At 33.7% G+C, this 15,152-nt stretch overlaps 1 protein-coding gene across 2 annotated transcripts; it reads right to left on the minus strand.

Moving 5' to 3' along the window:
- Positions 1-1,519: 1,519 nt before the first annotated feature.
- On the minus strand, positions 1,520-14,452 carry LOC113082419 (deoxynucleoside triphosphate triphosphohydrolase SAMHD1-like). 2 transcript variants are annotated; one of them, XM_026254081.1, is made up of 13 exons: positions 14,345-14,452; positions 13,869-13,949; positions 13,481-13,494; positions 12,320-12,442; positions 12,159-12,235; positions 9,069-9,177; positions 8,647-8,738; positions 8,382-8,554; positions 8,156-8,295; positions 7,039-7,119; positions 5,873-5,977; positions 3,332-3,451; positions 1,520-2,600 (listed from the first exon to the last, which is right to left on the minus strand). In XM_026254081.1, exons 4-13 carry the CDS (start codon positions 12,431-12,433, stop codon positions 1,809-1,811), a joined length of 1,803 nt encoding a protein of 600 aa, XP_026109866.1. In that variant the 5' UTR covers positions 12,434-12,442; positions 13,481-13,494; positions 13,869-13,949; positions 14,345-14,452; the 3' UTR covers positions 1,520-1,808. The 2 variants fall into 2 exon arrangements, with proteins under 2 accessions (XP_026109866.1, XP_026109865.1); XM_026254080.1 differs by lacking the exons at positions 12,159-12,235; positions 12,320-12,442 and having other exon boundaries at positions 14,345-14,427.
- Between the last annotated feature and the right edge of the window lie 700 nt (positions 14,453-15,152).

A 15,152-nucleotide genomic window follows, 5' to 3' on the forward strand; every position in this document is an offset into this window, starting at 1 on the left:
ATCCTCCCCCACTATAGTTTAATAGCAGTTTCTATAAACTGATATACTCATCACTGATATTTCATTGCACTGCTCTTTTTCAGCAGCATCTGCCACACACTTTATTCACAAAATAATCTCATTTAGGCACATGCACAGCAAAATCCCCAGTGTTAATTTAACACTCCCCAGTGTTAATTTAACACTCTGAGTGTGGACTCATATAAACACTGAAGCAGTGTTAAAAGTAACACTGAAGCAGAGTTGAAGTTAATGAGATAATTAAGAAGTTAATTGAGTTATGATTAAGCATTATTGAGGACACCTGATGTTAACAAGCAGAATCACCAAACGAGAAAATCACAATTTGTGTATCACCATTATAGTGGTCAATGTTTGCTTTAGTTGGGATCTTGGCTTGTAACTTTTTACTTTTAAAGTTTGTTTGTCAAACCAAGAGCAAAAATCATCGCGTGTTGATGATTATGTTTTAATGTGATCGTTGTTTGACATGAGTCACTGAACTCATTTACAGTCTCTTCTCAAAGTAAAACTTCCATTATTGATTGTCACAGCTTTGATTCCACAATGAAAAAATCTGTATTTTCTATACATTTTGTAGGTATTTCTTGCAAGTGATTCTGATTTTTTTTTTTTTTTTAATTAAAGAATTTTAATTTTAGGCACACACAGATAACATTAATCAGCATATGAATCTCAACAATGGTGACAAACAACATATTCAGATAAACAGACCAACTCTGAACATCACAAAACTAGATACTAAAAATGAACATAAAAACAGCAAAAGTAAAATATAGTTAGAATAAAAAGTTAAAAAGACAGTTCAGCTCATAATTTATTCATGTCGCAATGCATGATGGGAGCCATGGATGAGTTTTTATTGGCTACAACATGCTTTTTTGATGGTCACCGTTGTTGTGATGCTCACACTGATTCCTGATGTCTGTGTGTCTAAACAAAAGATTTATTTTTTTACGTAGTACAAACTATTAAAAACATGTCATACTCTGTCAGAAATGCTGGGTCGCTTACTTTTCTTTTTCACTTAACTTATGTATGCAGTAAAGAAACCTAAACTCAGGCATTCAGGTCACTCTATTACAAATTGCTCAAACCACAATCAATGGCACACATGATTGCCTCTGCTGTGGTCTGTCTGTATGATATAATTCAGTCACCACAGCCACATAAAATCTAAGTTAATAACTGAAGGGTCAAGATCCCAACTAAAGCAAACACTGATCACTATAATGGTGACACACAAATTGTGATTTTCTCGTTTGGTGATTCTGCTTGTTAACATCAGGTGTCTTCAATAATGGTCAATAATAACTCAATTAACTTCTTAATTATCTCATTAACTTCAACACTGCTTCAGTGTTACTTTTAACACTGCTTCAGTGTTTATATGAGTCCACACTCAAGAGTGTTAAATTAACACTGGGGATTTTGCTGTGTGTGGCTTCAGTAGCTGTCAATCAGTTGTTATCATTCAATCCTGGAGTTACTCCTTTTCTAGACGCTTTGGATAAAAGCATCTGCGAAATCAAATTAATTGCATGACATGCTATCATGACAGGATACGTAATTAATCAAGTTATTCCCAATGTTTAGTGTATATCTTGCCATTTGGAGAGAAAACAATTAAGATAAAGTAAAACATATTAAAATTTTTGAGAGCAGAGTAAATCCCTGATTAGACAATTTTTGTTTAGAAATTATAATTAAACATCAAATTAATGATTTACATTGAGAGTCCTACTTTAAAGATGAATGAGGGCAAAAGATGGATGCAGTTATAGAATTTACTCTGTCACACGTTTAACAGACCGAGCAGGGACATTGGGGTCACTGGCACACCACGACCCAGGATTGGGATACTCCTCCCCCTCTTTCAGTTGGTAACGGGGTTCAGCATATGCAGGACCTTCATAGAGACCCCAAAGACCACTGAGCACCTTACAGGAGCGAACCTCATTTATACCACAGCCGTCCAATGAATGACGGTCAACTGTTGTCTCATGCATTGGCTCTTCAAAATCTTCCTTTTCAAAAAGCTGGATCTTATAAGATGTCATACGTTTAACAGACAGAGCAGGAGCAGTGTTAACATTACCCCATGACCCAGGATTGGGATACTCCCCCACCTTCAGTTGGTAATGGGGTTCAGCACAGTCAGGACCCTCATAGAGATCCCAGAGACCACTGAGCACCTTACAGGAGCGGACCTCCTTTATACCACAGCCGTGGTCATCTGTTATTTCAAAGATTTGGCCTTTAAAATTCTCCTGTTCATAGAGGTGGATCTTAAATGGCAAACATTCAAGACACCAAGCAGGATCAGGAACGGGAGCGGGAGCAGGAGCAGGAGCAGAAGCAGTGGGTATGCTATTGCTCAATGCCTTAAGATTGGGATACTCTCCCTCCTTCATTAGGTAATCATCATAGCCACGACCCTTCCAGAGCTTCCAGACACCTTGGATCACCTTACAGGAGCGAACCTCTGATATACTGCAGCAGTCCAATGATGAACAGTTCCCTGTGACCACACACTTGGTACCTTTAAACTCATTCTGATCGTATAGCTCAATTACACACTTGAAGAAAAAGAGAGAGAAGCGAGAAGGTGAGTTCTTTTTTTTTTTTTTATGCAGGTAATTGTGCTGTTTTGAGCCAACATCAAAACACCTTGACTACACAGCAAAATCCCCAGTGTTAATTTAACACTCTAAGTGTGGACTCACATAAACACTAAAGCAGTGTTAAAAGTAACACTGAAGCAGAGTTGAAGTTAATGAGATAATTAAGAAGTTAATTGAGTTATGATTGACCATTATTGAAGACACCTGATGTTAACAAGCAGAATCAACAAACAAGAAAATCACAATTTGTGTGTCACAATTATAGTGGTCAGTGTTTGTTTTAATTTTCTCGGTTGGTGATTCTGCTTGTTAACATCAGGTGTCTTCAATAATGGTCAATCATAACTCAATTAAATTAATTATCTCATTAACTGCTTCAGTGTTTATATGTGTCCACACTCAGAGTGTTAAATTAACACTGGAGATTTTGTTGTGTATAGCCGGGTTTCCATCCAAAGTTACAAGAATAAAAAAAATATATATTTGCACATTTTAAATATCACTTGTGATTAAGCACCTTTCTATCCAATGAGTCAAAGAGAACAAGATTGTCACTTCCTGTTAAACTGGCATTATATATGGAAACACATCTTATATGCTCATTATACTGTTTTTTTGTGTGGCTTACACACTGTGTCTGTGTGTGTCAGATCTGCAGGAATGACAAACAAACCATAAACACTCACCTTGTCAAGGCACCACCATATAAAGCAGTCCTTAGCGTCCTTCTCCTCCTCATCAGAGTTTTTTGTGTAGTAAACTCGACCAACATGTTCACTAAACTTCTTCGGCAGCAGACTGGATATCTGAGATACAAGTGAAATCAACTTGTTGATCAGTCATTACAGATATAGAAAACTTACTTTTTAGCCAAAGTAAGTTTCCCTGCACCCCGGGATGTCTTTTTTTGTGACTATTGAAATAAAAGTTGTTATATGACCATCTGAATACCACTCACCTTAAAGAGATTGTTCACCCAAAAATGAAAATTCTGTCATTGATTACACACCCTCATGTCATTTCAAACCTGTAAGACCTTCGTTCATCTTCAAATCACAAATTAAGATATTTTTGATGAAATCCGAGAGCTTTAAGATGGGTTTGAAACAACATGAGAGTGAGTAATTAATGACATAATTTTCATTTTTGGGAAAACTATTCCTTTAACCTCACTATTATCAATCACTTTTGTAACAAATTAATGTTGACTTACAATTTTTTTTTTTTACAGTTTTGAAAAACATATAATAAACAAAACAAGCTGCTGTTTCACTAAATATACAATTTTTCTGCATTTAATCTGACAGTGTAGGCCAACTTTTAGCTCACAACCCAGCTAGATTTTTTTTTTTATTATTCTTAAAATGTTCTTAGAACATTACCATGATTCTTCTAAAAATGTTTTTAGTGGGTAGTTTTATTTTTGTTCCCAGAATGTTCTCTCAAAAGATGGGATAACGTTCTCTAAAAACATTCTAAAAATGTTTATTAATAACATTATTAGAACATTATCCCCTAACATTCTTATTTAATTATATATGATTTAAGCAGAGGTTTAGATGTTGATGTCTGTTTAAAAGTAATGGTCTTGTCTGATGTCACCATAATGGTGATAAGTGTTGGTTTTAGTTGTGCAATTTGACACTTGTCTTGTCAGTGTTGATCTTTGGATGCTGTAATCGTTATTATGACCAAAACAACACGAGAGCATGTAGTTAGCTGATGCTAGCTGCTTGCTGATGTTTAATTAATCATAATTTATGAAGTCTGGTTGCTTGTTTTCACTCAATCTAATGTATGGTGTTAGCTACACATTATTTATTAATGTGACGCAATTGGTTAACAGCCTGAGACCCAGCTGAATTTCAAGCAGCTAATTTCAAGGATTTGAAAGAAACACATTTCTTTGTCAAACAAACATCAAGATTCAGTGTATGAATCTCAACAATGGTGACATGCCTCATATTGCAATGTATTCTGGGTACATCATACAAAACTCATTCATGGCACCCAGAATGCATTACGGCATGAAGCATGTCAACATTGTTGAGATTCATACACTAATTCTTGAGGTCTCTGTGTCTAAGCATTTATTCATGAACAATGTAATTTAAAAAGAATGGACAAAAATAGATATGACATAAATCAGCAGGATCCTGTGCGTTGCAACACATCTACTATAGTCACGAACATTGAATTAATAGCATAGATTAGACTCCAGATAAAACCAGATGATCAGGTCATTACACAAGAAAATCTTTAACATCAGCAAGTAACCAACATCACCTGATGACATTTTTCTCTCACTGTTTTTGCTGTAACAAATATAGTTACAGCAGTTAAATGAACAATAACACTGAAAAGACCAACACCTCTCTTAATCTCAATAAAAACTTTTCTACATTCATGACAGAAATAAAGTCAATCTTGTTTATAATAAGTGAAGTTGGTAATACTGTGTTTGGAGTATTTATGCTAGAGTTTGACACCAAACAGAGGTTGGGTTTTCACTTTCAACCAACATTTAACTTCTGAGCAATGTCAGTCCACATCTAGTGTGATGGGAAGCTTTATTAGAATGTTAGAGAATAATGTTGTAACAATGTTATCAATAAACATTTTAAGAATGTTTTTAGAGAATGTTATCCTAACTTTTAGCAGAACATTCTGGGAACTAAAATAAAACTAGCCGCTGACAACATTCCTAGAACATTAAACATTTCTAGGTGGGAAGCAGCTGTTTAATTGAAAAAAAAACTGACTGTGAATGCAAGCTGCTATTTTTTGCTTGTAAGTGTTGTAATAAAATCCAGCATAGAGTTAGTTTTGGCAGATCACATCAAGCAAGCTTGTATCAGCAGACTCAATTGATCCATGACACCTTTAGGAATACACTATCATAGCATGCTTATTGCTTTGCTCAGAAGCTAATTACCCTGCTCCGTCCCCAGAAATGTGTTGTTATACTAAAATTGATGTTAATAAAATGAATGATATCTTTAATACTTTGGTGTTGATTCTTTTCTGTCTACTGCCAGGGGGTCTGCTCTCTCTGACTGTCACAACAGAACCATGACCATACCACCAATCCACACAGTGTTCTAACTGTCAATCATCTTTGATAATAGTGGCCCTCAAAATAATTACTTATTCTACAAAAAACGTTTCTAATATGTTGATCATTTTTGAAGTGGCAAGTTACTTGAGCAGCACAGTGGTAGGAGTACCTCATATTTCTGAATCTTGCTGCCTTTATTCTGCTGCTTCTTTCTGTAGAAATAGACACTGTTGATAGGGTTTTCAGCCTTTTTATTATAATCCAGTTTTATCACCTGTGAGAGGAAATTTACAGTGTTACAGTTACTTAACAGTTGATTAAAAAAATAAAACAAGAAGTGCTAAAAAATATTAGTGCTGTCCAAATTAATGCATTAACGTAGGCATTTTTTATTTTTTTCAGTTTAAAATTATTTAACGGAATTAACCCAGGGCAGATTTAGAAAGGTCACTCCACTCATAACAGTTGCTTCAGTCTCTCTCTCTCTCTCTCTCTCTCTCTCTCTTCATAAATGTATTTATTCCATCACAGAACGTCTTTAGGATCACATCAAACCAGAGATGTTTCAGACGCTGTAGCATTTATAATTTAATATCAAACTGAAAAATAAACTATGTGCATGCAATTTTGGGGTCAGTTAAGTCATAAAGTTACCAAAAAAAAAAAAAAAGAGTAATGATAAAATAATAATGTGGATAATGTGTCACACCTGACGGAGGTGTGAAAGACTTGATTTGTGAGAACAAAAGAATCATGAATGGGGGGGGGGGGGGGGGGGGGGGGGAGTATTCAGAGCCAGCACACAGAGACAGCACACAGCAGAGCTTTACATGAGAGTTTAGATAACATGGGCCATAAATCAATCAGATAAGCCTTCACTAAAAACACACATGACATGGCCTTAGAAAATATTTCATACAATTCACAGTTTTACAGATTATATTATGAAATTTCAAATGAAGCTTTAGTAGACTTGTGGCTTTGGCTATATTGTGTTTCTAAACTCATGTCCTGTATCAACAATTTTTTTATACATTTAAAAAATATGTTTTTAATATTTTTATTTTTGTATTTGAGCTCATATATCTTTATTAAAATAACAGTCTAAGTAATTCTGATTCTTGAACAGTAAACTTTGAAGTGTCAGCTTTTTAAACATAGGTTGATTATGTATCTAGTCAGAAAGAATTATGAGCAGAAACCTTTTCATTTTGGGTATGTACATTGCGATTAATGTAATAAAAAATGTGCAATTTGTTTATTTATTTATTTTTATTGATTGACAGCACTAATAAAAATATAAAGACTGTAAATGTTGTTTTGAACACAGCATACTTCAGTGCTGAAATCCTCCTTATACAAGACCAGATCTGGGTGACGTGTGTTCCACTCGGCCACTGCTGTTTCCCACTTAGCCTGTAGAAATGTGGATTTCAGTTCAACAAATGAAAACAAATGATCTATAAGAGTGTGTGTTATTATCTGTGTATGTCACCCCCCCCCACCCCCCCACCACAACCAAAAAAAAAATAAAAAAAAATAAAAAGAGATTGAGTGCTATTTAACTGCAAATTTCTGTGGACTGTAATGTTTGAAAAGATGAAATGATGAGAAAATGAAAGTGATGGTTTGTGTCTGGACGGTAAGCACATTTGTTAAAATCAGTGAACTAGATTAGCTAACATGAACTAACAATGAAATATACTTCTAAAGCATATTAATTTAGCATGTTAATCATATCTATTATTGTTAATTTGAACATTTAGTATAAAAAAGAATGCATCTGTTCATAGATTTTACTGGACCTGAGCTGACATGAACTAATAATAAACAATAAAATAACGTTACAAAGATTAAATGCTTGTTCATGCATTTACTGATACTAATTAATGGGACATTTCATTCATAGAGCATTCTAGAGTGCTGTTATATTTAAGTTAATTTAGGTAAGGTTAGAAAAATAATAATAATTTAAAAGGGAGATGGTTATGATAAGGAACACATTATTGCATTGCATTTTTTCCTTAAAATATTATATTATTTCCTTTCTGTGATCTTCATCACACTGTCCCAGTTTGCCAACCATCCACCAGCAAACTGGGATACAAACAGGAACATGTCAGTTCAATGGAGTAACAATACAAAATGCATTTACCAATTCACAATTTCTAACCCTAAAGTACAGTTCAAAAGGGCAAGATTAGAATTATATTTCTGAATGAAGTTTTAATTATATGCTTCACTATAATTCTATTTGTGAATTACTCGCAACAATGAGCCTTTCAGAATACAGCAGATGTGAAGGGAAAAAAAAGAAACAGTGTAGAACAGGCCAGCAGTCAAAGATGATATTTTAACATTGTAAATTCAGTGCCCTCCACAATGTTTGGAAGAAATCTAAGTTGAAGATGGCAGTTAAATAAAACATTGTGTTTTCTATAATTTCTTCTACCTTGAAGGACTCTTCATCTTTCTCTTCAGTTTCTTGTAGTCGAGTCTCTCCCACACACTTCGGCAGGCGTCGCATCACAACATCCTCAAGCTCTTTTCGGCTGTGAGCACTGGAGTACAAGATCTTCTCAAAGATGTGATCTGATAGAATAAGGAAAATTTGATGGAAACTCTTCTGGTCAAATGACAAGTAGAATTTTTTAACTTCTTCCATGTTTACAACTTACCTGTCAGTTTAATGAACTTTGCAGTCTTTTCATCTTCATGTGTCGTCATCTTGCGTTTTCGTGAGCTGCTTGTAATATTTTCGATCTTCTGTTTGATATCATCAGGTGAAAGGGTTTCTGAAATCGGTGAGATCTCAAGCGGGTCTTTAGCTTCTAAGAGAGCTTTTATGATTCTAATGAACAAATTATAAAAAAAATAATGCATTATAAAAAAGTTTTTAACTGAATAATAATAATAATAATAATAATAATAATAATAATGTACTTGTCTTCGATGATGTTGACGATCTTGTGCTGGTAGGCCTGCTGATAAAGAGTGTAGCGGGTGTGAAACATGTCATAAATATTATCTGCCCCCTGTGAGAGAAAGGATGACACAAACACAGTCACATATTAAAAATTAAATGAAAAAGATTAAATGGTTTTACGTGATGACTTACATAAAGTTGCAGATATTGAAATATAAAGGTTTTCAATTTTCATTCATAAATATCACTCTTAAATTTAGCTGAAGTGGAAACTTGTAAGATGACTAAAGACTGGGTGACTGTCATAGTGCACAGAGCAACTAAAGTCAGCGTTTTGTTGTTTTATATGGATGTGAGACTTGCAGTGCTTTCAAACAGACTGAAAACAATCAGCCAAGGAATAAGCACTGGTGGACGAGGGATCTTGTGTATCATGTACCTTGTCTCTGAAGCAGATGTGATTCGACCCTTCGACTTTACAGACTCGAGCAGATTTCAGCAGACGCTGATGGTCAAAGCTGTTTGGGATGCCGAGATAATAACAGTCCCTGAAAGAGAGAACATTAGTCAGTACAGTACTGTTGACTGATACAACTGATCTCTGACTTTATCCTGACACCTAATAGCATGCGGCATCAAACATAAGTGACCATTTTCACATTTATATTTTACTATTATAGAAATGTTTTATCCAGTCATGGTTCATTTGTTCCACAAGTGAAAGTGTCCAAACATAAAGGGTTATTAATACCAGACTGCTCATGTGATCCGAACATGGTGGCCACCAGGAAGCGACCTACAGTAATCCATGTAAATCAGCTTTAATGATGCTTTAACTGGCGCGAATAGAGTGACCACCTGTCCCACTTTGTTGTACTGTACAGCAATATTACCCTTTGTCCCACCTCATGCAAATTGACCATCTGTCCAGCTTTTTATTTCGAGCCTGCCTAATAAATATATGGATACGTTCATAGGCGTACTGTTAACTTATGTCCAATAGTTCAGAGGAGAGCAATAAAAGCATTAGTCGATAGGCTGAGTCGTACATCAATCAAACTTACTGGCGCATGAATGCCTCCTCAACGTTTTCAACAATCTCAAATTGGAGAGCGTGTGCTGCATGGTCAGGTTTAGCAGCCATGGCCACGAAAAAGATAAGATGCATTTGTAATAGCGATTGGACAACAACATACTGTTGGTTAATACCTGTAGATGGCGAAGCAGAGAGAGCTTTTTGCATTTTATGCAAAAGCAGTTTTTCTGTGGGGCATGGTGGAGAATACAACGTGAAGTGACATGGTGCATGTGAGTACCACAGAAAAAAAAAAAAAAAACACATCATCAAGATGGTAAGCTTTGTGTGAGCGGTCATAACGCTTATTTTCCTGTAGGTTATAGCCTATTTAAGTAATAAAATTAATATAAAGGGGCGACACATTTACTACTTTTAAAAAATGCGGGTGAGGAAGCGGGTCAGGTACTTTTTTTGCTTTAGTTGAGAATCTCGATCGGGTGTGGGTTGTTTATACACTAACCCGCCCATCACTGGTGGATACACGAGAGGACAACATTTGCATTTTCGCTCTCAATTGTTATTTATTTAATTATTTATTTATTATTATTTATTAATTATTATTATTTTATTTAAACAGTCAATGAAGCAGCTGCCAAACAAAAACTGTAAAATTAATTTACAGGTATTACATTACTTTACAGGTATTGTCTGGATTCTTATTTTGAAACAATTTGTCTTTTTTTTTTTTTTGCTGTTAACTATCAGCTAACAAAAGCACACAAGCGAAAACTAATAACTATTACTCTATCAGCAACAGTCACAGCCTTTAAAGAAAGCGACATGCAGCATAAGATCAATGTTTCCTGGTCTTCTTCCGGACTGAAGTGCACAATCTAGATTCAAGTTTCAAGATTTGTTTTTGTCACATACACAATTATACAGAGCATATATAAGCAGGTTGAGAATGATGACTATCTTACTGATTAAGTGAATATTAAGTGGAGACAAATGGATGTTAAGAGGCTGGTTTTGAGTTTAGGAGCCTGATGGCCTAGGGGAAGAAACTCCTCCTGGGTCTCTCAGTTTGGTTCATTTATGGAGAACCAAACCGAGATAAAAACCAGTCTTGACAATAAAAGCTCCTGAATAGTGAATTCGCAAGGGCAATGAAGGTGTCAAAGGTGTTTGATCATACAAATTCAGGAAATACATGTAGAATAAGTGTTGTCAGCTTATTTAAATAAGGAGGTTTTATTTTAATTTTATGGTTTTCGTTTGGTAGCTGTTGCTGCTAGACATTTGATAATTTTATCATCTAAAGGTTTAAATGTTATTTTTGTAATTTTACATATATTTGTTTGTCATTTAGGAAAACTTTAAAAATACTGTAAAAAATACAGTAGTTTTTCTGTATAAACAAATATTGTTTATTTAATAACACTTCAAATGAATTCAGAAGTCATTTTATAGAGTTTTAACTACAATTTAAAATAAAAGAAAAACAAAGTGAAAAACATTACTATTTTTAATGTTTTTAAAAGAAGTTTCTTCTGCTCATCAAGCCTGAATTTATTTGATCAAAAATACAGAAATAATACTAATAATAATATTGTGATATATTATTACAATTTAAAATAATTGTTTTAAAATTTATTATACTTTAAATTATCATTTAATTCTCTGATGCAAAGCTGAATTTTTAGGATCATTATCACATGATCCTTTAGAAATCATTCTAATATGATGATTCATTATCAAAGTTGGAAACAGTTCTGCTGCTTAATATTTTTTCAGAACATGTGATACTTTAAGATACTTTGATGAATAAAAAGTAAAAGAAAAAAGAAAAAAAATCTATGTTTTTAAATATAAATATTTTGTAATAACAATATACACTACTGGTAAGTATTTTTTTTCTTTCTTTAAAAACAGTGTGTGTGTGTGTGTGTGTGTGTGTGTGTGTGTGTGTGTGTGTGTGTGTTATTGTATTTATTTACAGTGAGAAATTTGTATACTACTATTGAAAAGTAAAAAAATAAATCTGCATATACAATAATTACCTATTTTAAAGTAGACTAAATTAAAGTTAAGCATTTCTAATAAATATCCTTAAATCATTAACAAAATGTATATAATGCTTAACAATTGTTTCTCTCTTATCAATTTGACATAAAATAGTATAACAAAAACTATTAAAATTAGTAAAGACTTGATTACCATGCTGTAAAATTATTTTAAGGTCAGTTTGGACAGGAATCTCTTCCAGTGGTGATTGGGTCAAACTAGGAAGTTAATCTCACACTGAAATTATATATATATATATATATATATATATATATATAGGCCATTATGTATGATGTTCACTTTATATCAAATCAACGTCATGCCAAGTTTTTGACATAAGTTTGACCTTTTGTTGGTCAATTTGATTTCTTTGTTTGTTTGTTTTTTTTTTTTTTTGTTTTTTTTTAAAAAGGTAATTATATGTGTAAAATATTATTTGTTATTTACCGTGCAAAATAGTCCCATCTTCGCACGTCAATGCCATTCAAATTATTCGCCACAACATCACACAGGAAAGACTTGTTCTAATAAAGAATAATTCAAACATATTTAAAATTCAACTTAAACTCTGCATAACTTGTTTGATATTGAAGTTTACATGATTTTACCTTTGGAACTTTATCATAATCCCCCTGAATTAATTTCTGAATAAAGGTGAGATCCTGCTTTGTCAGCTCTGTGTTTAGTCCTTTACTCTTTACTATGTCCAGAAATATCCACATTGAGGCAAGCTAGATAAAGAGAGAGAACATAATTATTGTAAATACATTTCCTTGTATTTATAAATTACATTTCTAAAAATGTAAATACACTTAACAGTCAGTGTTTCTCATTAAGTTATTTGCAATTTATAAGTGGCCTGTATTTCTATCATTGTCAGTTTCCACAGAATTTAATGTTGTGCTAAAGTTTAGCACTGCATTTGTGGTGTTAACCCCACATTGCAGCATCAAACTATTGCAGTGTGAACCGATGTTACAGCTACATTTTTGGCAACAGGCAACCAATTGTGTGCCTTGTATTTACATGATTTGGACAGTCACAGAAACATCGCATCATTTCATCATGACACACTGACTCCACAAATATGCAGGTTAAGAATGACCCAAGGTTAACTAGTTCACATGTGAAAAGCCCATTAATTGGTTAAAAAAAAAAGTAAATATTTGTAATTCTGTTGATCGAATGTTCAAGGTAGAGCTTAAGGTTTTTTTACTGATTCTATCTAGATTGCTACTGATACAGGTAAGTGCTATTTGGATAAGCATGTCTTTGGCTGTCTTGTAAACAAGAAAGCATATCAAACAATGATTTATTTTTATTTTTTTATCATTCACCTACATGGACTGTACATGTGTGATTGCATGACTTATGTATTCAGTAAGGATCTTTATTTAGTAAGTTTGTTTAGCCAGTTAAATTCTCTCATACAGCTTGAGCAATTAAGCTCCAAAAGATCTACTCTGTTCACCAAATTTTTTCATTGAACATTATTCACTAAACCCAATTAGTGCAGCTTGTTTTCCCAAGCCTTGCTGTAAACTCTGTAAACTCTTGTTTTTTTAAGCTCCTTTTCATACAGTGTTGTTTCGGACATCACATTTCTTTTCTTTTTCTTTTTTATATAGTATTATAATGTATTTGTGTCAGATGACTGAGTACATCGCAATAAGTAAATAGCACATTCATTTAAGCATAATACAATACACAGAGTTTAAAATGCTACTTGTAATACATGTATATTTGGACAGAAAGGTCATGGTGCTTACCTTCCACTTTTCATCTAAAAAGAGAACAAACAGGGGTTATTAAACATGACATGCTAATCAGTGATCTCACAAGAACTGATATGAAATGCAACTAAATTGACAAACATTACATTAATGATAGAGTTTTTTTTTTTTTCCACACACACACACACACACACACACACACACACACACACACACACACACACACACACACACACACACACACATAGACGTTAGGTTTCCCTGTTTTATGGGCATTTTCCATAGACATAATTATTTATATACAGTACAAACTGTATTTTCTGTCCTATAAAACCATTACCCTAAACACAACCTTCACTAAAAGCAAAAAAAAAAAAAATCAGTTTCAAATTCTACCATTTTGAGCCAGGAATGCAGGGAATACCTGAGGCTCTTTCTTTCTGTTCTTTTTCTGTTCTGGTCTTCTCTTCTGATGGACCTGGTTGTTGGCCATCTCCATTGGCACCTGCACCAGGTGTTAAACATCAAAGAAACAAATCAAACTAACAACTATGCCTCCTGTCCAATTACTTCAACATACTTCTAAATATTAAACATGCATATAATTATGTAAGTAAGCAGTACATGTAAACAAGAAAGGCTATCGGTGACTTTGATTTCAACCTTCATCGAATGACAATAAAAGTCATCAACGGAAAGAAGACAATGTGATAATTCAAAACTAAATAAAATTTCAATTTCGGATTCTTAATGTAATGGTAAATATGCAGCTGAATATGTACATGGTACTAGACAAAAAAGTGAAAAACATTTTATAAATATTAGCTCCAAATAGCACTGTAAAATAATTAACCGACCACAAACATTGGCATCAGTCGAGAGAGAGGCTCAGACTCTTACCAGGCCAGGCTTTACGGATGAATTTCTCAAACAGATGAGAGAATGGACCATGACCTTAAAGATAAAGACATAAAATATACTGATCAACTCATGGTTCATATGTTGCTCAGCACTGTAAAAAAAAAATATATATATTAAACGGCGAAATGCTTGGGAGGGTGCCAAACATTAAGCATTAAAAGAAAAAAATAATGCTTAAAGAATATATATATTTTTTAAAGCATGCATATACATTGTAATACTCCCTAAAAGGGAAGAAGACATAACTTCATAACAGAAGGGTTAAGTAAATTATGTTACTTTTGTTTGCTTTGCTCAAAAAAAGTCTCGTAACATCACAAAACTGATGTTGAGTCACTGTTGTCACATGGACTTTTTTACTGATGTACTTACAGTACTATGCTTTTGGAACTGGGAACATTTCAGTTCCGTAGAATATAGAGAGTCAGATAGCTCTCTGATTTCCTCACAAATGTCTTAAACTGTGTTCTGAAGATGAACGAAAGTCTTACAGGTTTGGAACGACATGAGGGTTAGAAATTACTGACATCATTTTCATTTTTGGGGTGAACTAACCCTTTAAATCCCAACAGAACATTGCACACTAACAGATTTCTCTAGATCTCAGCATCTTCACTTATTACAAACCAGTCTGACTTGATTTCTTTCATACAAAACTGATTTCTTTCATACAAAAACAATACAAAAAAAAGAAGTTTTGTATGAGCTAAGAGCTGTAAATTAACAGTACTTTACTGGCACCCCTGCTGCCAGAAAATTACTGTTATTTAACGGCAAAACAATTTAC

This window comes from Carassius auratus, unplaced genomic scaffold, assembly GCF_003368295.1.
Source record: "Carassius auratus strain Wakin unplaced genomic scaffold, ASM336829v1 scaf_tig00036059, whole genome shotgun sequence".
Classification (NCBI taxonomy): domain Eukaryota; kingdom Metazoa; phylum Chordata; class Actinopteri; order Cypriniformes; family Cyprinidae; genus Carassius; species Carassius auratus.